Consider the following 27,171-nt stretch of genomic DNA (forward strand, 5'->3'; position numbering starts at 1 on the left):
TAATACCTAAAACACATTCACATCTAATTCACAGTGTCTTCACTAGTATAGCAAAACTATATCAATTTGTATTTAAAAGAAATCTGTGTTAATGCAAGAAATAAGAAAACTAAAAGAGTTCCATATTTTCATTTCCCTTTAATATACTGTATCTTCCTCTGTAAGTATACTGAGGGATTTTATTAGTGGCAATGAATTAACCACCCTTTATATAAATGCACTTCTTCCTGTTACCTTAGACTCTCAGGATAAAAGACAGTGGGAAACTTGCCTTTTTTTTCTTTTTACAGGTTTAGGAATGAAGGAAATAAGTTAAAGCAAGAGGCTAACGAGATACGCAATTTCTTCTCTCTCAGTGGTACTTTTAGAGAGGGGATCAGAGCTGCTAGAGAAGAGCACCAAACGTGGAATAATTTAAGGTGACATTTATTAGTTGGATAATGACCTGAGTTCTGAGAACTCAAATAGGATTAGCCATAAATAAAGAAATTCTAGAACCAACGAAGAAGATTTCTGCACTTTCACCTTTTTAAAAAAATTTTTTTTAACATTTATTTTTGAGAGACAGAGATACAGAGCATGAGCAGGGGAAGGACAGAGAGAAAGGGAGACACAGAATCTGAAAGCAGGCTCCAGGCTCCGAGCTGTCAGCACCGAGCCTGACCAGGGGCTCAAACTCACGAATCACGAGATCATGACCTGAGCAGAAGTCGGATGTTTGAGGGCGAACGCTTAACCGACCAAGCCACCCAGGCGCCCCTGCCCTTTCACCTTTTTAAAAGGGTTGGGAAGATAGAAACTGAAGTGTTACAGTTTTTAAACGTAGTTAAATTTACTGAATCTTTATTGTGGATCAGGCACTAGGCTGAAAGCTTCTTTGTTTTTTGAAGCTTATTTACTTATTTTGACAGAGAGAGAGAGAGAGAACGAGTAGGGGAGGGGCAGATACAGAGAGAGGGAGAGAATCCCAAGCAGCCTCCATGCCCTCAATGCAGGGTTCGATCCCACAACCCTGGGATCATGACCTCAGCCAAAATCAAGAGTCAGACACTTACCTGCCTGAGCCAACCAGGTACCCCTTGGCATCCATTTTAAAGTTAACAAAGTAAAGACATATGATATCTGTCCTTCTCTGACTGACTTATTTCACTCAACATAATACCTTCCAGTTCCATCCACATTGCTGCAAATGTCATGATTTCATATGTGGATCTTAACAAAAGTCCATGGGGGAAGGGAAGGGGGAAAAATAGTCACAAACAGAGAGGGAGGGAGGCAAACCACAAGAGACTCTTAAATACAGAGAACAAACTGAGGGTGGATGGGGGCTGGAGGAGAGGGGAAAATGGACGATGGGCATTGAGGAGGACACTTGTTGGGATGAGCACTGGGTGTCGTATGTAAGCCAATTTGACAATACATTATATTAAGAAAATAAAAATAAAGTTAACAAAGTAGGCCAAGATCATATAATTTTTAGACAGAGGATACCAGCATCTGACTCCAAAATCCTAGTTCTTGACTACTTCACTGCACTGTTCGGTAACACCAGTACATGTCATGAAGCCTCCGCTGAAACATTTCCACTTACACAGCCTCCTGGTATTTAGCCATATTTTATGGGAATGAATTCTTCAAAAGGAGCAGTATGATATGGGATACAGTCTGATAATTTGTCCTTGTTTTCTTTAAGAGCCTGTAAAGTCTCATGTTGGGATTCCTATTTTAAGTGAATTTATAAACAACACAATCCATTTTCTTCTCCTCTTGTAAGTATCATTAGGTACAAATTTCAGTGAACTCTGATTGTCAGATTGTTTTTCAGGAATTCTCTCCTGTGAGGTAACCTCTCGCTTTCAGTAGAGGTAATAATTAGTTACCGTCTCTGTAGCTCACATTTATTGAGAGCTTAGTATGTGCTAAACTTTATATATAACTTATCCCATTTAATTCTTACAGATCTCTACAGGTAGATACTACTATTATCTCCGCGTTATGGCGAAAGAAACAGGCTCGAAGGAGGTAAGTTTTGTCTTGCCCGACATTACAAAGCTAGCAACAAGTAGTGGCAAGATTTGATTCCAGAGCTATGCGCCTACAAACCCAAAGTCTCCATCATGTAAAAGTTGATTGTAAAGTTGATCATTGTAAAAGTTGATTAAAGTCACATTTTACATTTTACACTCTTGGGCAAGACATACAACCTCACTGTTCCACAATCTCCTCTTTTGAAAAATGGGAACAATAATATAACTGGCTCTCAAAGTAAGATGAATAGATATGACATAAAGTACAGATAAGAGTTTGAAAAGTGCTAGAGCATATAGTAAGCATTAGATAAATGCTAACAGAAATTTTAATTCTACCCAACAATGTTCTTTGAGTAGAAATGCTAAACTCTATATAAATATCTTTGTGTGTTTCTTGAGGTCCATGTAGAACCAAGTTACAGTAACGAGAGTGAACCTTTCTGGAAAGAACTCAATCTGATCACACACTGTTAAAATGCTACAGTTGTTGGCGGTTAATCCTACTTGGATTTGTCCTTTGGTTCCAATCCCACTGTCCATGTGAACTAGTGTCCAATTTCTATGGAGAAAGGAAGCTATAAGTGAAAGCCCCTATACTGTTTTTGTGATCCAAAATATTTATAAGACTCTGGTGTATGGAAACGGGAATGCAAGGTGCCATTTCTTTATGATCAAAGTAACATGGGAAAGAGACCCTCCTAAAAGTGTTTTCTAAGAAGTTAATAGCGTATGCACTTTTTCTCTAACTTTGCCATTCAGGTTGGCCACCTTAGATGGCATCTCATTTTACACCACATCAAAGGACTATCCCAAAGGCTTACATTAAAAAAGAAACAGGCTTTACATATAGCCCTATCCTTCTAAAATTGTTTGATTTGGAATTTCAGGAAAATATTAGATTAAAGGCATATTTATTCTATATTTTTCCTTGGCATCTATGAAAAGTGTCAAAAACTTTTTAAATGGGGAAGAGCATTACAAGTTCAGAAAAGAGTTATAAAACAAACAAACATGGAAACAAAAAATCATGGGACCATATTCACAAAATCTACCAATTTCTGTACAATGTTGACCAAAATGAAGGCAAAAGCTATAAACATACATATTTAAAGTAAGCCAGAGAATTGCTAACGATGTTTCCAATGATATTTTAAATAAAATAAGAAGGAATAAAGGCATGGCAGTCCACAAAAGACTTGGGGAATGGCCCTAAGAGAGTCAACATCAACACTATGCAAATAGCATAGAAGTAATTGATACCGAGGCTCAAAAAGTTTTGACCTCAAAAAATCCATCTGGAGGTAACATGAGAAGAAGAAGAATAAAGAGAACAAAGACCAGATTTGTAGTTAAAGATGAATGCAACTGAGCAGAAATAAATCCAGAGTGATCACTTCTAAAACCACAGTAAGCCAAGAGGCTCTGTTGAAACCCAAGATGACCTCAGACGAGTTCACCTGCTCACCCCCAAAAGAACCATGCAACAAGGTCAATAAACAATTTTGAGTTGATGAGGGCTAGTGAGGCACCATTCCCAATCTGAAGCTGTCCATGGCCCTGACTCAAGCCATTAGTGTGTTCCACACTGCTCTTAATCTAAGGGCTGGTAACATTAATTTCTTCATTCAAGACTAGTAACAGACATTAAGAGTCCAACATGAGACCCTCAACCAGAAGCTACAAAAACCTTTGTAAATGAACAAAAGGAGAAGAAAATAAGATAATACACTAAGAAATAGAAAACCATTAAACTATCCTGCTCTATGCTTAAAGGGATTATAAGCATATTCATAATCAAGGGGTTATGAATTCTCAAAAGGGATTTGGTGAAGAGCTACAGTGATCAAGGACATACCATAAGGGGCGCCTGGGTGGCTCAACTGGCTAAGTAACCAACTCTTAATTTTGGCACAGGTCATGCTTTCATGGTTTGTGAGTTCAAGCTCCTCGTGGGGCTCTGTGCTGACAGCATGGAGCCTGCTTGGGAGTCTCTCTCTCTCTCTCTCTCTCTCTCTCTCTCTCTCCCTCTCTCTCAGCCCCTCCCCGCTGAGGTGTGCACATGCACACGCTCTCTCTCTCTCAAGAAACAAATAAAACAAAACAAACAAACAAAAAGCACCATAAAAACATGTGACCCTATGTAAAAGTCACCAGAAGTAACACATAATATTATTAAAGTCTTCAGATATTGGAGCTATCAGATACAGAATATAAAACAGCTATGTACTAAGTATTTTTAAAAATAAAAGATTGACTTTTCTTTCAATGCACAAGGACAAAAAAGTAATGATGAAAATTTGAAAAAGAACCAGGTAGGATATTTAGAGAATGGAAGCATTGAAATTAAACATTTAGTGGATGGATTAAATAGGAGATTAAGCAGAGATGAAAGGACCGTGTGAAGAAATTATCAAGAATTAAGTAATTATGAAGAAATCAAGATGAAAACAAAGTGAAACTAGGAGATGAAATATGCAAAATCTACATGAAAACACAGACGTATAGAATAGGATTTTCTAGCACACATCAAATTCAAAATGTGGAGGGGGATAATAGAAAGAATGAAGGAGAGGTGATATTCAATAGATACAGCTGAAAAATTCCCTGACTTGCAAGATAAGCAGCCTTAGGCAATGAAATCAAAATATAATATGCCATTCAGGGTAAACAAAAGAAATTAACACCTAGACATATTGTAGTGAAAAGGTATATTATCAAAGATAAAAAGAGGACATTATAATTATTCACTAAAAAAAACTAGCAAAGATAATAAATTAAGAGCAGATTTCTCAAGAGCAAAAATTGAATAAGGAAAATTGTAAAATAAAATCTTCAATGTTTTGAGAGAAACTGCTATGTGCCTATAATCACGAATCCGGCAAATCTTTATTTCAAAAAATGTGAAATAAAGATTTTCTTACATTAGGAAATGTAAGTTCACCATTAGACTCTCACTGAAAAGATCAATATTGGGAAGAAAGAAAATGATGTCAGAAGCACTATCTGAGATAAAGAAGGAATGGTAAGAAATTAATAAGGATGAGAGTAATAAATATTTACAAAATAATCATTATTATCATATTTGTATGGTTGGAAGAAAGAATTGAAATACTGGAAAACAATAGCATACAATTCAAGAGAAGGGTGATCACAGTTAATGGGTAGTATCTTTGGTTTCTTCAAAAGAAGAGGTTAACTGTGTCTACTAACTTCAGACCTTGCTAGATTATTAAGTGCACATGGTACAAGTTCAAGCATGCCCATTGAAAGAACAAACTGGAAATGTATGCCTTCAAATCCAACCTAATGGGATGAAAAGCAAAAGCAAAATACATTCATTTAAAAAGGAGAATTTTTATTTTTTATTTATTTTTATGTATCTATGTTTTTGAAAGGAATTTTTAAGAGCATAGAAAAAACAAGTCAATAGCACAATATAAGATACTAGAACACATACTAATAAAGTAAATAATCAAAACAAATAAAATAAATGTTCCAAATAAAAGATAGATTTTTTTAAGGATGAACTTTTAAAAATCTGGCTATGTTATGTTTACAAGAGACACATTTACAAAATAAAGATCCAAATGTGTTAAGAACATGGAAAATGATATGCCAAATCAAGAATTGCAACAAAAAAACTCTGTAATATCTATTTTATATTAGAAATATGGACTTTAGTCCAAAAAGTATTAGAGACAAAGACATCTCTACATAGTGATAGAAGTTTCCAGGGGCACCTGGGTGGCTCAGTCGGTTGGGCATCCGACTTCGGCTCAGGTCGTGATCTCACGGTTCAGGGGTTCAAGCCCCGTCCGTGTAGGGCTCTGTGCTGACAGCTTAGAGCCTGGAGCCTGCTTTGGATTCTGTGTCCCCCTTGCTCTATGCCTCTCTCTTTCTCTCTCTCTCTCTCTCTCTCTCTCACTCTCTCTCTGTCAAAAATAAATAAACATTAAACAAAAAGAAGTTTCCAGTAATCAGAAAAATATAATTCTAGACACTTATACACCCATAAAATAACTCCAAAATATGGAAAGCAAAATTTTATTTAAACATGAGACGTTGACAAATCTAACAAAAAGTGAAAGATTTCTAAACATCTGTCTCCATTTAATGGCCAAGTATAAAAAATTGAATTGTATTGATTTGGCATCCAAATATTAGAGAATACACATCCGCTCAAATGCACATGGAACAACAACAAAAAAAGGCGACCATGTAACAAGCTAAAAGCAATCCCAGCTAATCGTAAACAATAATTATTACACAAACTATATTACCTGCAGTGTAATTAAGGGATTCAATAACACAAAAGTCGGGGTGCCTCAGTGGCTCAGTCGGTTGAGAGTCTGACTTTGGCTCAGGTCACAATCTCAAGGTTCGTGAGTTCGAGCCCCACATCATGCTCTGTGCTGACAGCTCAGAGCCTGGAGCCTGCTTCAGATTCTGTGTCTCCCTCTGTCTATGCTCCTCCCCTGCTCACACCCTGTCTCTCTCTCAAAAATAAATAAAGATTAATTTTTTTTTTTAAATAACACAAAAGTTAAATAAAGTATCCCATACTTTTAGAAATATAAAATACAATTCTAAAAAAAAAAGCCACAGTTCTATATAGCTCATTTGCAAAATAAGCATTCATAATGCAAATTTAAGATATTTAGAACAAAACAATAAAAAAATACACATCCAATGTTTGTCAAAACCCATGGGATCCATCCAAACTAGTAATTAGAAAGAGATGTATAGCCTTAAATAATTACTTTAAAAAGCGCAAATCCATTCTAAAAAATTAGATATGTAACAGTAGACTAAATTTGAAGAAAGTAGTAGAGGGGAGAAAATTTTGAAAGCAAAAATCAGTAAAAGACAAAATATAGTAAGTACAACAAAGATAACATGTATACTTTAAAGACTTCTGAAATAGACAAGCCTCAACCAAAACTGAAAGGGGAAAGTGAGAAGAGACAAACAAATGTTAGGATTTTTAAAGATAGCATAACTAAATAGTTAATGAAGATTAAAAAGAAAATCAAATGATACCATGCAGAATATTATGCTAAAAGCTTTCAAAACTTACATGACATGAGCAGTCTTAGAAGTATGTAAGTTATTAAAAATCGCTCAAGAAGAAACAGAACTATTTTTTTAATTTTTTAAAAGTTTTTATATATTTATGAGAGCTAGAAACAGTATGAATGGGGGAGCGACAGAGAGAGGGGGAGACACAGAATCCGAAGCAGGCTCCAGGCTCTGAGCTGTTAACACAGAGCCTGACACAGGGCTTGACTCACAAACCGTGAGATCATGAACTGAGCTGAAGTCGGACCCTTAACTGACTGAGCCACCCAGGCAGCCTGAAACAGAATTTTTGAATAATCCTATAATTAGTGTATAAAGTCAAGTAAAAATGTACAGATCTTCTTGAGAAGTAAATAGCAGGCCCAGATAACTTTACAGTTGAATACTACGAAGTTTCCAAGGAATAGATCATGCCTATCTTTCAGAAACTCACCAAGAGAAGAAAAAAAAGAGGAAACACTCCTTGATTCAATCCTTAGACTGATTGGTAGGTCCCAGAGTTACAATAAGGAAAATGAAGGTGATTCAGAGAAGACTTCTGGCCAGTACCAAAAATTTGGGATAATCCTCAACCTCAGATGGGATAGGAAGAATGGGGTGGCAGGGGGTGATTGAGTACCTGCAACATAGACAAGGAATAAGAAAACCAGGAATCATTAGCATGTGCAGGGGCCATCACAGTGAACAAGGGACTCTTACTAGGATAGAGTGAGTATACTAATTAGAAGAGAATATTTAGAAACATAATTGGTAATTTCAAGGTGATATAATTCAATGCTAAAACGTTCTAGATATTAAGAACTTGATTCTGAGTTTTACAAAAATAAGTCGATGTACCAAAAAGAAAAGTAGACCATGATTTATGAAGGAAGGCCATCATAAATCAAGCAAAAAATGAAGAAAAATGATGGCAACCCAGGGTGGGGGGGAGAGAAAAGATTTGGAGAACGGAATACGCAAATTGTTAAGCTATAAAAAGTGGGAATTCAAGAAAAAGAGAAGGTAGAGATAGAGCAGAGGCAATAATCACAGAAACAAAATAAAGGTAAGCCATCATTGGGTGAAAAAGGAGGTGAATTGTTCAGATCGAATGGTCAATCTAAACACGTGTAATGCACACAGACACCACTGATGCTCCTTAGTCTGATAGGCAAAATGTATCTGAGAATGTTTTCCAAGAATAAGTACCCAAGAATTCCAAGAGTACGTATTTCAAAATATACTTTATAAGGGAAACAAACTGGCTTTGGATTGTTTACATGCAAAATGAGAACGCAAAAGAGAGAAAATATTTATTACCGTCTTGAGAAAGGGCTGTCATCCTAAAGCACAATCCCCACCAGTAGAGCATTCACTTAAGAAAGCAAAGAAGAGGTGTTTTCATATATCAAAGGTTCAGAACATATGCATCTGACGAAGTTTAAAAATAAAGTTGTGGAACATTATACGTGGTAAAATTCAGTTTAGGTAAATGTATTAGATGTTTACGGTTTTTAGATATTAAAAACTACAATTTCATACATAAATTATATTTTTTACAGTATAATTTCATATAGACATGCCCAAAGGTCTGTAAGAAAACTCACTAAAATATTAACAATACCTCTGAGGACATGAGTAGGCGTTAACTGGAAACATTTTTTATTTGATTTAATAAAAGCCTTGAGATGCCTTGGTGGCTCAGTCGGCTGAGTTGTCTGACTCTTGATTTTGGCTCACGTCATGATCCCAGGGTTGTGGGATCAAGCCCCAGGACCAGCTCTGTGCGGAGTGTGGAGCCTGCTTAAGACTTTCTCTCTCTCTGTCTCTCTCTCTCTCTCTGTCTCTATCTCCCCTCCCCCCCCACCCTTCTCCACTTGTGCTCTCTCTCTCTCTAAAAAAACAAAAAGCATAAAAATTATTTTGTCATTGCCAAGCAACGATGCCCATGAACATTCTCGTTTGAGGATAGTCTCCTAATCCATGCTTAACTCATGTTAAACATGTTCTCTCTTCTGGCACCTCACAGAGGATTTTGATCTTAGAAACCTGACATTTAAAAAAAATTTTTTTGTTTCCAAAATGAGCCCAAAGGGCACACATGTCTCTCTTGCTTTCTAAAATGACTGCCAAATTTTGTGTGTCCCATGCTTAGTGATGCATACACAACATTTAGCTTTTTATTATTGTTTGTAAGACAAGAGGGTCAATAAGTATCTTGTGGATCCTTTTGTTTATTAAATTTCCCCCCTAAAGGAGCAACAATCAAAACCCTCCAAATAAATGACACAAAGGGAAAGCATGCGGATTTGTGTGTGTGTGTGTGTGTGTGTGTGTGTGTGTGTAATTCTTCAAATTGTAAAATCAGCAGAGATACTGCAAACATGATCGGTTACACATTAAAATCCAAGGATTTTGTTAAAAGCAATGAACATCAACTCGACAGTGGTCTGGCAACATACCATTTCTAATCTCACTGTATCTTTTTTTTTTCTAATTTTTTTTTTAACTTTATTTTTGAGACAGAGAGAGACAGAGCATGAACGGGGGAGGGGCAGAGAGAGAGGGAGACACAGAATCGGAAGCAGGCTCCAGGCTCTGAGCCATCAGCCCAGAGCCCGACGTGGGGCTCGAACTCACTGACCGTGAGATCGTGACCTGAGCTGAAGTCGGACGCTTAACCGACTGAGCCACCCAGGCGCCCCTCACTGTATCTTTTTACCAGGGGCTGGTTCATCTGTCACCTCCAATGACAGAGAAAGGGGAGACGCTCGTTTGTTACAACTGGCCTACAATTTCTGAGACAGATTCTAAGTCTCTTGAGTATTTAAATACGATCGATCCCAAACCCTCTGATTACCAATAGGTTTGAGCACCCATTTGAGGCCCCGATGAGCCTGCCCATTAGCATTATTTGGTGCCAAGTCAGAGAGAGAAGAGTTTTGAGGGACAAGAATCAAAGCCAGCTTCAAAACTTCGCACGTGCGTGGACAATGCTAGGTACTATGGGACACACAGAAATGAATAAGTAAGCAAATCCGCCGTCAAAGAAGGTAGCATTTTTAGCGGCATAAGGTAAGAACATGTATGACGACATATTCCATACTGTTATATACAATATAAAAAAAAATACAATCAATACTATTAAGAAAGTGAAGCGTAAAGACCAAGGAAAGGTAAAGGATGGACAGCTCACATCAAGGAGGAGATATCAAGGAGGAAATTGTGGGTGCGTGTGTGGATGTGAATGCATATGTGTATTCGCACATCTGTGGTGTGACGGGGAGGGTGGCATCTGAGCCATTTACACACAATTTATTGAATTTGAGAAAATTAGAAATGGAGAGGGGGGGAGCTGTATGTAGATCAAAGGAACGGCATCAATAAAACAATAATGTCGAGAAAGCTTGGGAGTGAAATGGCGGTGCAAAATCCCAAATTCAACCCAAGATAATTTGGCATGCACTCGATCAATCTACAAATTTTGTTAAAGCAGGTGATCATAAAAACCGGAAGATTTCATCTAAAAGATACGAGTGTATATTCATTCACCAACATTGTAACCTAAAACCAAGTACCCTTCTTTGAGTATGGACTCCCTGATTGGAATTCCAAAGGCATCATTCTCTTATAAAGCATTTATCTAGAATATCCAGCCCCAATTTCTTTAAAGTGTGAGGTGAATTCATAGACCCTTGTGAAGCAAACCAATTGCAGAATTTGAGGCTTTTATTATTTTCTTCCAATGTTTTATACTGTCCTGCCCAATTTCAGTAACAATTTTTTTTTTAAATTAAGTTTATTTGTTTTGAGAGAGACAGAGACAGCACGAACAGGGGAGGGGCCGAGAGAGAGGGAGAGAGAGAGAATCCTAAGCAGGTTCGGTGTTGTCAGTGCAGAGCCAGACTGGGGATTCCATGTCACAAACGGTGAGATCATGACCTAAGCCAAAACCATGAGTCAAATGCTCAACTGACTGAGCCACCCAGGTGCCTGCCCCTCAGCAACATTTTTAAATAGTAAGTACACTTGGGAATTACAAACAACCAAACCCTGAAGAGCATAACCTCAACAAAAGTTAGATGAACACACCGAATGTGAATTAACCCGGGAGTGGAGATCTTGTGTTGGTCTGATGAGGCAGTTATGCAGAGAAGTCTGTTAAGAAAGCCTCTACTGCAGTCCAGAGGCATGAGATGCATGTAGAGAAGCTGGGGAAATACAGCTGAACAGGAAAATCGGGACTGTGTTGAAGAAAGCATTGAGAGCTCTGCTAAGGGGGCGCCTGGGTGGCTCAGTCTGTTGAACAGTCCACCTCCTTACATCGGCACAGATCATGATCCCAGGGTCCTGGGGTTGAGTCTCGAGTTAGGCTCTGCACTGAGCGTGGAGCCTGCATAGGATTCTCTCTTCCTCTCTCTGCCCCTTCCCCACTTACACTGGCTCTCTCTCATCTCTCTCTCTCTTAAAAAGAAAAAAAAAGGGGTGGGGGAGATTAACCTAGCAATCGAGTAGGATAAGAGGGAGTAGGCAGAGAGTGGGGGTAGGAGTGTGGATTGTGCAGGGAGTTTCTTCCACAGTCTACATTTAGGTCCGAAATTGCAAACTGGTTTCCAGGAGGCTAAATATGGCTGCCAGATATATTTTCTTTGGCTTGCACTGTGTTTTCTCAAGTTCAAAATTTAGTTGTCAATGTTTAGAAACGGGGAGACCATGACCATGGACAAGACAGTTAAAAACAGAAAACCTGAAAAACAATTCACGGGAGCCGAGTAGCAGCTGCCCTTCTAGCCAGAAGCTCTACAGTCCCCATCTCTTTCTGCTGTCCTGACACTGAGGCTGATTTGTCTTTATCTTGCCTATACCACTCACTCATGTATGTACTCTCCCTAATCTTTGTAGTTATAGAAGCTGGAAGGTCTGTCCATTTGATAAAATCGAAATACAGGATATCTAGGAGAGACAGGGAGAGTGGGGGTCAGGTATATTAGAAGCAAGGAATTCTGGCTTGAGAAAATGGCTGAGGAACACAAGTAATATTTCAAGTTGTGACACGGGATGAAAACCCCAGGGAAAAGGGTAGAGAGGGAAAAGCAGAGAGCAGAGTATGTAACTCAAGGAATGGCTCCATTTGGGTCAGTGAAAGAGGAATTAGAAAAGGAATAATCAAGAAGGCAGGACGAGAGTATTTCATAAAGGAGAGAGTCTGACTGCAGAGAGCAAGTGTTACAAAGAGGTTGAGAAAAACCAGGTTTAATATACACACATATTTAAAACATGTAAAATTATGACTGGATCCCCTAAGTCTAGGAGTGGAGACAAGTTATCTTGGAGTATGATTTTGTTATGAATAGGAAGTTTCTAGAGTGGATCTTTAATTAGGTAAATATAATCTACTGTCTTACAGAAATAACAGGACCTTTCATCAGCTAACTGCAGCTGCCCCTGGCATGCAAAGTTGGGCACTATTGTAGGTGAGACAAGAAAACACTGATCCCTCTTTTTAGACTCTAAACTTAGCCATTTAAGACCTCCACTGCATTGAGATTGTCCTTAATGAGATCCACTCACAGGGAAAGGACACAAAGGAGATTGACCACAAGGGAAGGAGTAGTCTCAACAGATGGTCTTTGCTCAGTACTAGAACCCTGCTAGGCATGCAAAGAGGGGTTGCTCCCATGTGAAAATTAGAATAACTCCTTCCAATTCAGCCATCCCATCATGAAAGGAGTCCTGAAGACAAAAGACTAAGCATGAGAAATTGAAAGAACTGCCATCTTGAGAGCTCACGTTCTCTTGGCTGAATTAAATACCAGATGATCTAGACTGTCCTCTTTCCAAAAAAATCCCAAGATACTGAAGCCTTGGGACCAGGAAAAATACCAATCAGTGCCCTACACTCTGGAGAGCAGGATTTCATTGATGACATTTTGTGACACAAACAGAAAGAACAGTAAGTGAACCTGGGCTGCCGAGTAACTTCTCACAGTCTCCATTTTTCTTTTCAGGAAGTTTGGAAGCACAACCAAGTAAAGTCCCAAGGTTCTCAGGGAATTTGGAAAGGAAGATAGAATAGGATCCATGAATGATAGTTTGCTCATGCTAAGTTGAGCAAATCCGAGGATCACAAAATTTATTTCAATATTGAAGACATATGACCTTCTTTTACTTTTCATGTTGGTAAAGCAGACTTAAGTATTAAATTCAGAATAAAGAAAGATGGCAAACATTTATAGACCTGATGGAAGAAATATGTGGCTAAGTACGAAAGATGTGGGACATGGGAAAAACGGATTCACATCAGTCAGTACCTTTTCTCAGAAACAGGGCCAGAGGGAAAGTGACACAGACAACACTGGGGGTAAAAGAATTGAGGATATTCTTTTCAGATGGCTTCCATTTCAGTCAAGTAAGAGTCAAAATCATTCCATGTTGAAAATGAGGGAAGGGCACCTGGGTGGCTCAGTTGGTTGAGGGTCAGACTCTTGATTTCAGCTCAGGTCATGATTTAACGGTTCATGAGTTCGACCGCTGAGTTCGACTCATGAGTTCATGAGTGCTGACCGCTCAGAGCCTGGAGCCTGTTTCAGATTCCGTGTCTCCCTCTCTCTCTGTCCTTCCCCCACCTGCACTCAGTCTCTCTCTCTCTCTCTCTCTCTCTCTCTCTCTCTCTCAAAAATAAATAAACATTTAAAAATATATAATAAATTAAGACATGTAATTTTTGATAGTTTTCATAACTTTCTTATCCTTTTTCTCTTATCACTCAGAGTCCAACCCTTTACCAATAAGAGAGCCGGCAGAGAAATCATGAGCATAGAACAGTGTTTCTATGGTTCCTTGACTATTTGTGTAAGAATCTGTCGGGGAGCTTGCTTAAAAGGAAGATTCCTGGACCCCACCCAGACCGATTTGACAGACTTTCTGGGATCTGATGCCTGCATTTTACAAGTTTCCCAGGTGGTTCTTATGCAACAAGCCAGCACTTGTCTGAAGACTGCTGTTTTAGAACCACTATCTTAGCTCATGTCTAGTCCAGCAAGTCTTAGGCACGACTACTCACCCACATCCTGTTTTTAATCGGTGGCTCTGTCTGTAGTTTTAAAACTAAAATAAAAGAGTCACACACTGTGGTGAGGAAATGGCAATTCTGTCTAATTAGGATCAGTCGCATACCCATTACTGTCTTCTATGTTTCACCTATGTATTTTTAAAAAAACACTTTAAAAAATTTGCCTGTACATCACTTATGGTCAAGATTTGAACAATACTATAATTAAGTACAATTATATAATTTTATAATATTAAACTGCATTGCCTAGTCAATCAGTTTATCATTGTCCACTATTTAGTTGTGGTGGTGATGAGGTTTAAAGATATATTGACACATTAACTCAATTTCTGGACATTTGGGGAGAAAGCAATTACAAAATTTCACCCTCCAAACAGTGTCATTATGTACTTCTCATTTCCTTTCTGGCATTACGGGTTCATTAGCATTTGCAGATTCGGATAATAAACAATTGGGGCAAGAATGGAAGACACGTCTTCAAACATCCACTGAGAAGGGAAGGGGTACTAGGCGATATCTTGTGTGCTTACCATTTTGAGCATGGACATCAGTAATAATTTGTAATCTTACCTGAATGCTCTCAGGTTATAATCACGAAATTGACACTGTCGTAAAGAAAAGAAAAGCTTACTGCAAATCCAGGTGATTTGCTTAGAACAACAGTTTTATAATTTCCCTTATCGTATATCTGATTGATTGATTGATTGATTGATTGATGACAAACAACTTTTTTTTTTTTTTTTTTTTTTTGAGAGAGAGAGTGCATGTACAAGAGCAGAGAAGGGGCAGAGGGAGAGGAAGAGAGAGAATCCTAAGCAGGCTCTGCACTGGGCACGGATCTCAAGAGCTCCATCTCAAGACTGTGAGATCATGACCTGAGCTAAAATCAAGGGTCAGATACCTAACTGACTGAGCCACCCAGGCACCCCTCATATATCTGTGTTAATGTCACAAATGAAGTGAAGTTCTTTGCACTCCTTCCCTAAAGGGTTTATGTACAAAAATAATCACGTTTCTGACTCCAAATTGAGTTAGGTGGCCCTTATATAGGCTCCTAAAATATATTATATATCTTCTTTGCCTTAGAATTTATCATAATATAATATGTGTCTTCTGACACAACTGTAAGTATTGAAATAAGAAAGTTTTATCTGTTTTCAGTTTCTAACACAGTTCCCCCTAATTAAAACTGGTCAATTGTTCATTGACTTGTTGAGTGATTGAAGAAACAAATGAAAACTGAACATAAGCATTCTTTTGTGAATCAAAATTCTTGTCCCTTTAAAAAATATTTCGTTCATCTGGTAACTACAAAATTATAAGAAGGAAAATTGTACATGCCACCAAAGGTGAATTAAGCTGTGCACCTTGGAAAGTCTAGTAGACAGTCTTACGAAAGATATCACAAAGTTACACTCTTTATCATGGAGAATTTAGTTAGTAGTAGGTGTCCTCACCGTTGTAGATTTAGAAACTTGATTCTGTCATCATCAGTATTGTTCCTTGTAATCGGTCCTTTCTCTGGTTGCTTTTAAGATTTTCTTACTAAGTGTTCCATGATTCCACTATAATGTGTGAGTGTGGGTGGATGTTATTTGCCTGTTCAAAATGTAGTCTTTTTTGACTCTTGTAATTCATGGATTTTTTCTTGGATTCTGTTAAATTCCCTTTCATCAGCTTTTCAGAACAGCAACCCTCTCATTTCCTCTATTTCATTAGGTGTATCCTCAATATTTTCATTCTCTCCTCCCTCTCTTTAACCTATTTCTAATATTTTCACTCTTTTTGTCTTTCTTTCTCTATGTGAACGTAATTTCCTACATCTTTTAGTTCACAAATTCTCCGTATCTATGTTGGGAAGTTTTGCTCCTCCCATCTGGAAGGTTTAAGTTCAATGACCATGTTTTTAGAGTAAAAATGTGCTTAAATTTATTTAAATCTTCCCAGTTAATCTTAATTAAAATAAAATTCCACTGTGCTTCCTATCCCTTCCTTTTATTCTTTTCAATCAAATTCCATGTACTTCTTTCTAATAAACTTTATTTCTTAAACAGTTTTGGTTTTACAGAAAAATTCTGGAGATAGTTCAGAATTCCCATATACCCAGCACCCAGTTTCCCCTATTACTGACATCTTATGTTAGTATGGTACATTTGTTACTGTTAATGAATGAATATGGATGCATTTTTAGTAACTAGAGTCCATACTTTATTCAGAATTTCTTTTTACTTAGTGCCTTTTTGTTGTTGTTGTTGTTCCAGGATGCCATCCAGGAGACCACATTACATTTAGTCATCATACCCACCTTGGCTTCTCTTGGCTAGAACAGCTTCTCAGACTTTAGTTGTTTCTAATGATCTTAACCATGTTCGGGGGTTACAGTCAGTATTCTATGAAATGTCTCTTAACTAGGATTTGTCTAATGTTCGTCTCATTATTAGACTCAGGTTAAAGGTTTGAGAAGGAAGACTACAGAGATGTAGCCCTTCTCACTACATCATATCAAGCCTACGTGTAATCAATGTCACCTGTCACTATTGATATTGATCTTGATCACCTGACTGAAGTAGTTGTCAAGTATCTCTGCTGTAGAGATACTTTTCTCTCCCCTTTCCATGCTGTATTCTTTGGAAGGAACTAACCACGTTTAAGGAATGAGGTGCTATACTCCACCTCTTTGAGAGTGGAATGTCTACATAAGTTATGTGGAATTTTTCTGCACAGGAGATTGGTCTCTTCCCTCCATTCATTATTTATTCAGTCATCCATTTATATCAGTATGGGCCCACCCATGGGTATTTATTTTATATCTTTGGCTACAGTCTAATACTCTTAATTAATTTGTTGCTCAAACCTCCACATTTGGCCATTGGAAGCTTCTGTCTCCCTTTGATATCTCCATTACAATGAGGTTTTGTTTTTATATTAAATACTTTACATTCTGGCACTACAAAGTACTCCAGGTTCTTGTACATTTCCTGCCCCAGTTCTAGAATCAGTCATTTCCACAAGGAATCTTGGCTTCTTTTACTGGAAATGGATTTAGAAACCAAGATCTTAGTGCTAGGTCTGCTCATTGATTCTAGGGTATCTCATTCCTTCTATACCTTCTCTGCTGACAGAGCAAATTAATATGTATGAGTATATTAACCCATGTATATAATATAACTATAAATATTTCTCTGTGTAACCATCTGTATCAGTATTAAGCTAATACTGAGTGCATACTGATGTCTCTATCTATAACCCATTTCCACATGGACCACCCTAGTCTCTTCCCTTACTTACAGTAAACTCCCACTCCAATAGAGAAAATCCAGGCTCTCATCATCAACCAGGCATTTATTAATAGTTCAACTCTAATATACATGTACAGAAGTATCAGAATGGTTTACAGCCACCCCTATCAGAAAAAAAAATTTTTTTCAACTGGGATATGTTTATGTATGGTTTCTTTTGCCTTTAATTTTATAGACCAATCATTCCCAAAGTTACTTAAGTCGGCTCCTTTTCCTTATCTTTTCTTAAGTAGGTGTTTCATAGATTAGTAATACAGTCAGAGTGTCTTGTCCCATTCTGCATTTAATCCTGGGATCCTCCAATGTTTTAAATGTGTTTTTGTTAATTCTCATACATTATTTTTTGTGCTGTAAAGTTCTATGAGTTTGGACAAATAGATAGTGTCATGTATCCACAATCATAATATCATGCAGAACAGTTTTATCATACTTGTCTTGGTCTGCTTGGGCTGACATAACAAAATTCCACAGATTGGATGGCTTAAACAACAGTTGTCTCACAGTTCTGGATGCTGGGTCCAGATCTAGTCCAACATTAAGGTTCCACAGGGTTTGGTTTCTGGGGAGAGCTCTCTTCCTGGTTTGCAGATGGCTGCTTTGTCCTCAAATGGCCATTTCTACCCACAAGGCTCTGCTCCCGAGCAGTCAGTCACCAGAACTGTGAGAAAATAAATTTCTGTTATCTAAGCTTCTCCATCTGCAGTATTTTGTTTCTGTAGCAGTATTTTGTTTCAGTAGACCAAGTAGACTTAGATCTATAAAACTCACCAGGGCTCCATCTATTCAACTTTCTCCACATACACATCCCTCCATCCTACCCCAGACCTCTGGAAACCATTGATTTATTTGTCTCTTCCAGAATTTCACGTAAATGGAATCTTATAATAGCCCTTTCAGATTAGCTTCTTTAACTTAGCAACAGGCATTTAGGATTTATCAGGTCTTTTCCTGTCTCGATAGCTCATTTTTTATACCTGAATAATATTCCATTATATGGATATACCACAGTTTATCCATTAACCTATCAAAGGACATTCAAGTTGCTTCCAAGTTTCAGTGATTACGAATAGAGCTGTTGCAAACATCTGTGTGTGGGTTTTGTGTGAACATAAATTTTCAATCAGTTGGGTTAATACCTAGGAGCACAATTGCTGAACCATATGGTAAAGCTATCTTTAGCTTCGTGGGGAAAAAAAAAGCCAGACTGTTTTCCAAAGTGACTGTGCTATTTTGCATTCCTACCAGCAATGCAAGAGCTTTTCTGTAGCACTACATCCTTGATGTCAATTGGCATGGCCAGTTGTTTAGATTTTAGTTATCCTGTAGCCATGTAGTAGTACTTCATTGTTGTTTGAATTCGTAAATCCCAAATAACAAATAATACTGCATTCTTTTCATGTATTTATTTACCATCTACGTATTATCTTTGGAGATGCGTCTGTTTAGATGTTTCGAACATGGTTTAATTAGGTTGGATTCTTAGTTTTGAACTTTAAAAGTTCTTTTTGTATGTTGCATATAAGTCCCCTTCTAATATGTTTTTTTGCAAATATTTTCTCTCAGTCTATGCTTTTTCTTTTGATTCTGTCAACAGTATCTTTCCCAAAGCAGAAGTTTTTAATTTTAATAAAGTCCAGTATATTGATGTGTTCTTTCATGAATCATCCTTTTGTTGTACCTAAAAATTCATGACCAAAACCATGTTATCATCCAGAAGTTTTAGACTTTTAAGTTTTATATATAGGCCTATAATTCATTTTAAGTTACTTTTGTGAAATGTGTAAGGACTTGCATATGGATGTCCAGTTGTTCCAGAACCATTTGTTGAAATCACCATCCTTTTTCCATTTAACTGCCTTTACTTCTTTGTCAAAGATCAGTGGTTATATTGTTACAGGTCTATTTCTGGGTACTCTCTTCTGTTGTGTTGATTTACGTGCTATTCTTTTGCCAATATCATGCTTCTTAATTATTATAGACTTACAGAAAGTCAAGAAATTAAGTATTGTGATCCCTCCAACTTTCCCCTCCTCCTCCTCCTTCTCTTCATTCTTCTTTTTCTTCACTTTGGCTACTCTAGGTTTTTTGCCTCTCCATAGAAATTTTACAATCAGTTTGTCAGGGTCTATGAAATAGCTTACTGAAATCTCGATGAGGATTTCACTAGATGTATAGATTAAGTTAGGAAGAAGTCACATCTTAACACGATGAAGTCTTCCAGTCCTTGAACACAGACTCTCCATTTATTTAGATTTTCTCAGACCAAATTTTTCACATATAGTAACAGTACATATTTTTTCAGGTTTATACTTAAGTATTTCATTTTGGGGTATTATTATAAGCTTTGCTGTCATGTTTTTGTTTTTGTTTTTATTTCAAACCCCAGTTGTTCAGTGCTTGTATATAAGAAATCAACTGGCTTTTGTGTAGTAATTTGTATTCTGTGAACTTTCTGTACTCACTTATTACTTCCAGGATTTTTGTTGTTGTTGATTCTTCCTGAATTGCTACATAATCATGTCATCTGCAAAGTTTAATTTCTTGTTCTCAGTTTGTATATACTTTTTGTTTCCTTTCTTGTCTTAGTACACTAGCTAAAACTTTTAGCACAATGGTGAATAAAAGTGATGACAGGACATCCTGAGTTTGTACTTGATCTTAGTGAGGAAATAGACAGTTTCTCACCATTATGATATTTGCATATATTCTTTAATAAGGGACTTCTCTTCTATTCCTAAGAAATATAAGTCTTATTTTCTTTCAAACTGCTTTATTTACTCATATTCTGATGATTCTGCTATTTGTGGCATCTCCTGACTTTTGCTCATGGTTAATCATTTCCTTTTGTGCTTTGTAGTTTTGATTATGAGAATTTTATTTTGTTTTTCTGTGGCATTCCTGACCTATGCTCATAAAGATGTACCCACATAGAAGTGACAAATTTCATCGTGTCGATCACTGAATTCACTTAAATACACTCAAATTCCCTGAGAAGAATTTTAAAGGAAGTAGCTAGTTCACACTTTAATATTCTTTGAAGTTTCCTAATATTTCATGCACCTGAGCAACAATGTTGGGAGGTCAGTAATGGACCTGAATTCAGTTTCCTCTTCAGCTTTTTTGGTTAGTTATACAATCTTGGCCAGGTTCTTTAATTTCAGAACTCTTTCATCTTACTACTTCTGTATTAAAAATTGTTAACATTCTCCATTTATATTTACTCAAAGAAGTTTAGAAAAGACTCACTGTATTATCAAGTTTGTGAACTCCTTGAATGATGTTGTGAACAAATCCTAAGGCACCTCCTTGATCCCCACCTCCTGTTATTCACGCCTTGTGCCATCCCTGCTCTTTGAGCTTGGATGGATCCCATGACTTACGTCTAACATAATGTGGCACAGTTGGTCGGATGTCACTTGTGCAGCATGTCCTGCGATGTGGCAAAGATGATGTCACCTGTATGGTTACATTGCATTATTTAAGGCTGCCTTGCTTGCGGTCTCTCTTTCCATTGCTGGCTTTTGGTGAGCGAGCTTCCGTGAATCCTATCTATGGCATGAAGAAATGATTCTGACAGCAACCTGAGGGAGCTTAGTAGTGTTTCTTTTCCCAGTCAGAACTCCAGGTAAGAAGTCATCCCAGATGACACCTTGATTGCAGCCTCATGAGTCCATGAGCAAACCCAGCTAATATTTGCCCAGACACCTGACCCACACAAATTTTGAGCTAATAAATGTGTTTGAAACCTCTAAGTATGTAGTAATGTGTTAAACATCAAAAAGCTAATACAAGGGCAAAGCCTCAATTAAGTAGGTAATGCCTTTTAAAAATGTCAGGGGCACCTGGGTGGCTCAGTCAGTTAAGGGTCCAATTTTGGCTCAGGTCATGATGTCGCGATTTGTGGGTTCGAGCCCCAACGTCAGGCTCTGTGCTGACAGCTCAGAGCCTGGAGCCAGCTTCCGAGTCTATGTCTCCTTCTCTCTCTGACCCTCCCCTGCTGATGCTCTGTCTGTCTCTGTCTCTCAACAATAAATAGATGTTAAAAAAATTTATTTACAAAATAAAAAATAAAAATGTCAAAAAATTAGGTATCAAGAGGTCATCCCAGATTTCTTAAAAATCTGCTTTTAAAATAATCATTTCATGTAAGGTGAATAGGTAAAGAGATAGAGATAGAGAGAAGGGGGGAGAGAAAGGGAGGGAAGAGACTTCCAACACTGAAGAATAGCATTCTTTATTCCAGAAAGGCATTAACTTTTTTTATTGCCCATATTCTGTAAGGAAATAGATACAAAGTATCAATAACCTTATAAACTGAAGGATTCGATATAGTTGTTATGTAGTATTTACTATACTTAAGTTGTATACATCCATAAATACTTATACTGTATGGTCAGTACACACAAATTATACCCAAGTTTGATTTCTTCAGTTCAAACTAGGATTTTTAATACTATTTGTACATGCAACTAAGATATAAAAACACTACAAAGTAGAAAGTGATGAAGAAAAGCTCATTTCATAAAATAGAGTACCCACGTTTCTGACACCACAAAGGTGGTGTTCCTTTAGCCACATGACAGAATAATTCTCAATATGCTTCATTCAAACTTGGCTTCTCGATGCCTGCCATGCGACAAAAAATGCATTTTCACAACCAGTTATCAATTAGTGAAATCCACCAATATCGCATATTTGACAACTTTGGGATAAGCAAAAAACAAAGCACTTAGCTTTTCAATTATTTTCTCAAAAATTACATCAAAGTGAGTCATTGTGCTCCAAAAGATTAGAGAAATGAAGTCTTTTAAAGCCCCACTGAGGTCACAAGTCTGAAAAGCTCTGCTGTGAGAAATTTACCCACATTTCCACTGAACAGCTAGTTTTCTTACAACTTGTGAACACACAAAACATGAGATACCCTTCCTTCCTGTACTTTGGTTAAAAAGTGCTTTTCTTTTTTTCCAGAACATATCAAACTCTTGACTCTCATTCTTCTTACCTCAGACTATAGTAAAATTTGCTCTGTCCCTTCCCTGAACTTTTTTAGATTTGACGATTACTGTAAGGAAGATGTATTTAACACTTAAAGCCAGAAGAAAAGCAAATAACCTATAACCTGCTTTCCCAGATGATCTGTGGAAGTTCTTGAAACACTGATCACGTTGTAGAAGAATTTAAAGTCATCTTTCCTCAAATAAACATGATGATTTCTTTCCCCCGGATTTGGCAAAATAAGGTTAACAAAATACACTGCAGATGATCGTTCTAATCTATGATGGGAAATAAACAGTGTCAGGCAATCACAACTGGTTTGCAAGCCCTTGCTGAAAATAAATGTATTGTTAACCACGTAGCTATTAATGTGCCCATATTTGAAAACTAGCCTGTGGAGGCCAAGAGAAAGAGTTATTCTAAATGCGTTTGTTTTCTTTTTTACCAAAGACAATTTTTGTCCATGCAGAGTCTCTGAGGGGTGTGCTTTATGTATTCTCTGAGGAGTGGGGGTGGGGGGAAGTTCTGTGGTGATGACCACACAGAACCAGCAAAAGAGTAAACAATATCTCGAAAGACTGAAGATAGGCCAGAGCCAGAAAGAAATGGCTTCCGATGTAAGCCTCGCCCTTGGCCATTGGAACTTCTCTGAATTCCTCCTCCTTTCTGTAGGCCTAACACCTATCTAACAGGGTTGGATCACATGGAAAGCATCTTTAACCTGCTAGGTATTCAGTAAGTGGTACACAGGATTGTAACTGTTCCTGTGAAACACTACAAACTGCTTTTCATATGAATGATTCTCAAGCAGAGCCGACTGGATAATTCTAAGTTCAAATAATTAGTGGAAAGCAGGTTCCAATTAGAAATCTTTTTATATTTTATTTTTTAACATTCATTTATTACCCTACAGGCTTCCTCACGCTTCCTTTTTTTTTTCTCAAAATGACTCATTCTTTTGATTTTCGTGTGGTTCCACTCAAAGTCACCTATCAAACATCTCTTTCTCCCAAACACACACACACACACACACACACACACACACACACACAGCTTTAAATCAGTAAATCAGTAAGGACTATTTATTACACTGTCTACTCTAGAATATAGGTCATGAGCAGCTGTATCACCAGAACAGAATAACCATGGACTTCAAATGGATACTGAATGAAAATGTCATTGAAAGGCTAGAAGTAATGTGATACTAACATGACCAACACGCAAAAAAATGCTAAGGCAGTAACTGTGGAATCTATAATATAAAGTGAGGAATAATGTGAAAAACTCTACAGGAGAAAAATCCTTTTCCTGGCTTTAATTTTTCAAATTTCAGACATTTGCTCAAAAACAAAGATTACAAAGTTGTATGCAGGATCTTGAGAATTCTAGACTTGCCATCAAAGTTTAGGCAGAACAAAAGTTGAATCGCGTAAGTGACATTCTCACCTATTTTGGTTAGGCTGACTATAAAAAAGGCCGTATCATAATCTTCCTCAGCACCCCTATTAGACAACATGTTTCCATGGATCTCATGGATCTAAACCCTAATATTAACTTATATGCTTCCTGCTTTATTGTTGCTGTGTTTGTGAAACATAGCTGACTATCATCTTTATTTATAATCCTTCACAGATTTAAGCAGAAAACGTTCAAAATTGCCTATTATTAAGCCTCCCTGGAGGCTCCTGATCTTAAGCAAACATAAGGTTCCGTGACCTACCAATGAACCTACGGAAGGTATCCCAAATAATTATATTCCGTCACTCTTTTATTTACACTTGACTCTGAAAAGTTCTCAGTTTTTCACATAGATAATCCAGAAAATAAATATAACCCTTGCCTTCACAGGCAGCATTAAAATGAGCAGGAATGTGCATTAATTTGTTATAGTATCTAACTTATGACTTAATTCCCCTACCTTCTGGTTATAAACAGAGCTTTCCTGGCTACAAAACGACTTAAGAAGCAAAAATCATGACACAAAAATTTAAATAAAGGTCACTATTGCCATGAAATGGGGTTTCAGTTTTGCAATCCCTCCACAGTTTCCCACCAGGCCGGGTGGAGTTGTTCTAAACAAGTCTAGAGATATTTACGAAATAAGCTAATACAAAAGGGCAAGACAGCCCATCAGAAGCGACTCTCTTCCTCTTCCACTGCACGGTGAAGGCCGGGGATGAATTTTAAGAGTTGTTTCCGGACACTTCCCCTTCTGCTTTTCCGGGGCAGGGTCCCAAATATGTTTGAGAAGTTGCCCTCCCACAAGGGGGACATGGACCCACTACTGGCAGTACTAATGCTTCGGTTCCTCCTCGAAGAAGACCTCTTCAGAAAATCGTCCCCATCCCTGGGGACAAAGCACTCATCATCTGTGCTCGTCTGTCGACTGAAGGCTCCCCTGCTTGAGTCCTCAGACACACACGTCTGGTAGCCATCTTCGCTGTCCATCGTCATGGAGCTCAGACAGCTACTCTCGCTGGATAATCGATTCCGGTCCAGGAGGGCAGGGCTGGGCCCAGGCAGGGTTCCAAACAAAACTGATTCATCTATGTCCATGTTCTCTAAACTCGAGCAGTTACCTGAGTCGCCTAGAACGCAGAAAAGAGAGTCTACTGTGGAATGCATATGAGCATCACTCCCTTCGAGTAAATACACAAAACTTCTCTTCAAAGGGCGCAAAAAAGAAAGAGTAAAAGTGAACAATATTTTTCACTGAGCTTCACCTATATGAACAAGTGACTTATTTTGAGGCCATTTGATAAACCTTGTAGGGGTGTTTCCCAAACTATTGTTCATGGACTAGCTTCCATGTAACAGTGTTCCACAGTCACAGAAATGGTAATGCTAAATGAAATAAATTTAAACAAGATTCTTTGTATAGGAACAGTTAAACTCATCTGACAGTATGCCAGGGTGACTTGTCAATCTCCAAGAATATAATTTCTTTTTTAAAATTTTTTAATGTTTGGGGCGCCTGGGTGGCGCAGTCGGTTAAGCGTCCGACTTCAGCCAGGTCACGATCTCACGGTCCGTGAGTTCGAGCCCCGCGTCAGGCTCTGGGCTGATGGCTCAGAGCCTGGAGCCTGTTTCGGATTCTGTGTCTCCGTGTCTCTCTCTGCCCCTCCCCCGTTCATGCTCTGTCTCTCTCTGTCCCAAAAATAAATAAACGTTGAAAAAAAAAAAAAAAAATTTAAAAAAAAAATTTTTTAATGTTTTATTTTTGTTTTAATGTTTTAATTTGTTTTATTTTGGGGAGAGAGAGAGACAGAGCACAAACAGGGGAGGGCCAGAGAGAGAGGCAGACAGAATCCAAAGCAGGCTCCAGGCTCTGAGCTGTCGGCACAGAGCCCAACATGGGGCTTGACTCACAAACTGTGAGATCATGACCTGAGCCGAAGTCAGATGCTCAACCGACTGAGTCACCCAGGCACCCCCAAGAGTATTATTTCTTAAACTGAAGTGACTCTGCAACATTCACTAAAATTCTCACAGAAATGGGGTTCTAAAGAATATCTTTGGGGAAAAAAATAAAGAATATACTTGGGGAAATGCTGTCTTATGGACTTCCTCCATTTAGTTCCTCTGATTTTTAGTTACCGTATTTTTACTTATTTTTTAATTTTTTTATTTATTTTTGAGACAGAGGAGACAGAGCATGAGCAGGGGAGGGGCAAAGAGAGAGGGATACACAGAATCTAAAGCAGGCTCCAGGCTCTGAGCTGTCAGCACAGAGCCTGACGTGGAGCTTGAACTCACGGACTGTGAGATCATGACCAGAGACGACGTCGGATGCCCAACCGACTGAGCCACCCAGATGCCCCAAGGTACTGTATTTTTTAAACAATTATATAATTATTGTAACATAAGTTGAAGTATATGGGAAACACAGTTATATAACCTGCACCTATAGGCTGATTATAGAGAATTCAAAAGGTGTTTAAAACAGAAAAAAATACCTTCCAGCCTCAATATTCCTTGTTTCTTCCCAGACTACTTTAACACCTAAATGCTCTGGAATGCTACTGTGCCCAGAAAACATCCCTGTCCTGAAATAAGTAACAATTCATTTGTACAAGTTGAAATTGATCAGCTTAGCTAAATTTGTTCATCAACCTTTCTCTGTATCTGGGCTCTCCAAACTCAAATTTTAATTGCACACCAACATCCATCCTGTCCATACCCCACTTGCTTATGTACTACCTGAGTTGGTTGGTATGCTGCTGAAAGAAAGGGGATTAATTGTTATACCAGCCTGAGAATGACATAATTAGAAGGTGACTCTGCTTCAGGAAGAGAAATAGAAGAGACTTTATTTTTCTATTTGATCTGCAAGGTTCAATATGTGAGCCCTGCACTGACTAGTCATAATGCTTTCCTTTTTACTAATAAAACCTACTTTACATCATCTGTCAACGAGGTGATGAATTCTTTTTGATTGGAAAGCCATTGAGAATCTCATGCCTCGTGTATTTATTCTAGGCCTAGAAAAAGTAAACTAAAGAAGTCCTTCAATCTCTCAAAAAGAACATGTACAAAAGTGGCTTTATGCGGAGTTGTTTCCCTTAATCCTGAACGAAACACCTTGTCCGTATAAGCCTGTTCCTATAGAACCCCAGAACTGCCTGTACTTATTAGACCAAACCCCATCTCCACTGCAGAATGCTCCAGAAGGGGAGGCAAAGGTTTCCCAAACACTCTCAAGTCTACAGAAATCCAG

The 27,171-nt window shown here is 37.9% G+C and overlaps 1 protein-coding gene across 1 annotated transcript in view; it reads right to left on the reverse strand.

Annotated features, from left to right (window-relative positions):
- Positions 1 to 22,198: 22,198 nt before the first annotated feature.
- Positions 22,199 to 27,171, reverse strand: part of LOC122226143 (cytohesin 1 interacting protein) — a 32,916-nt gene continuing 27,943 nt past the window's right edge. The window contains exon 8 of the mRNA XM_042948839.1: positions 22,199 to 25,042. Coding sequence (XP_042804773.1) covers positions 24,585 to 25,042 — 458 coding nt within the window. The 3' untranslated portion in view covers positions 22,199 to 24,584. The remainder of the gene's footprint in view (positions 25,043 to 27,171) is intronic.

The sequence above is a fragment of the Panthera leo genome, chromosome C1, assembly GCF_018350215.1.
Source record: "Panthera leo isolate Ple1 chromosome C1, P.leo_Ple1_pat1.1, whole genome shotgun sequence".
Taxonomy (NCBI): domain Eukaryota; kingdom Metazoa; phylum Chordata; class Mammalia; order Carnivora; family Felidae; genus Panthera; species Panthera leo.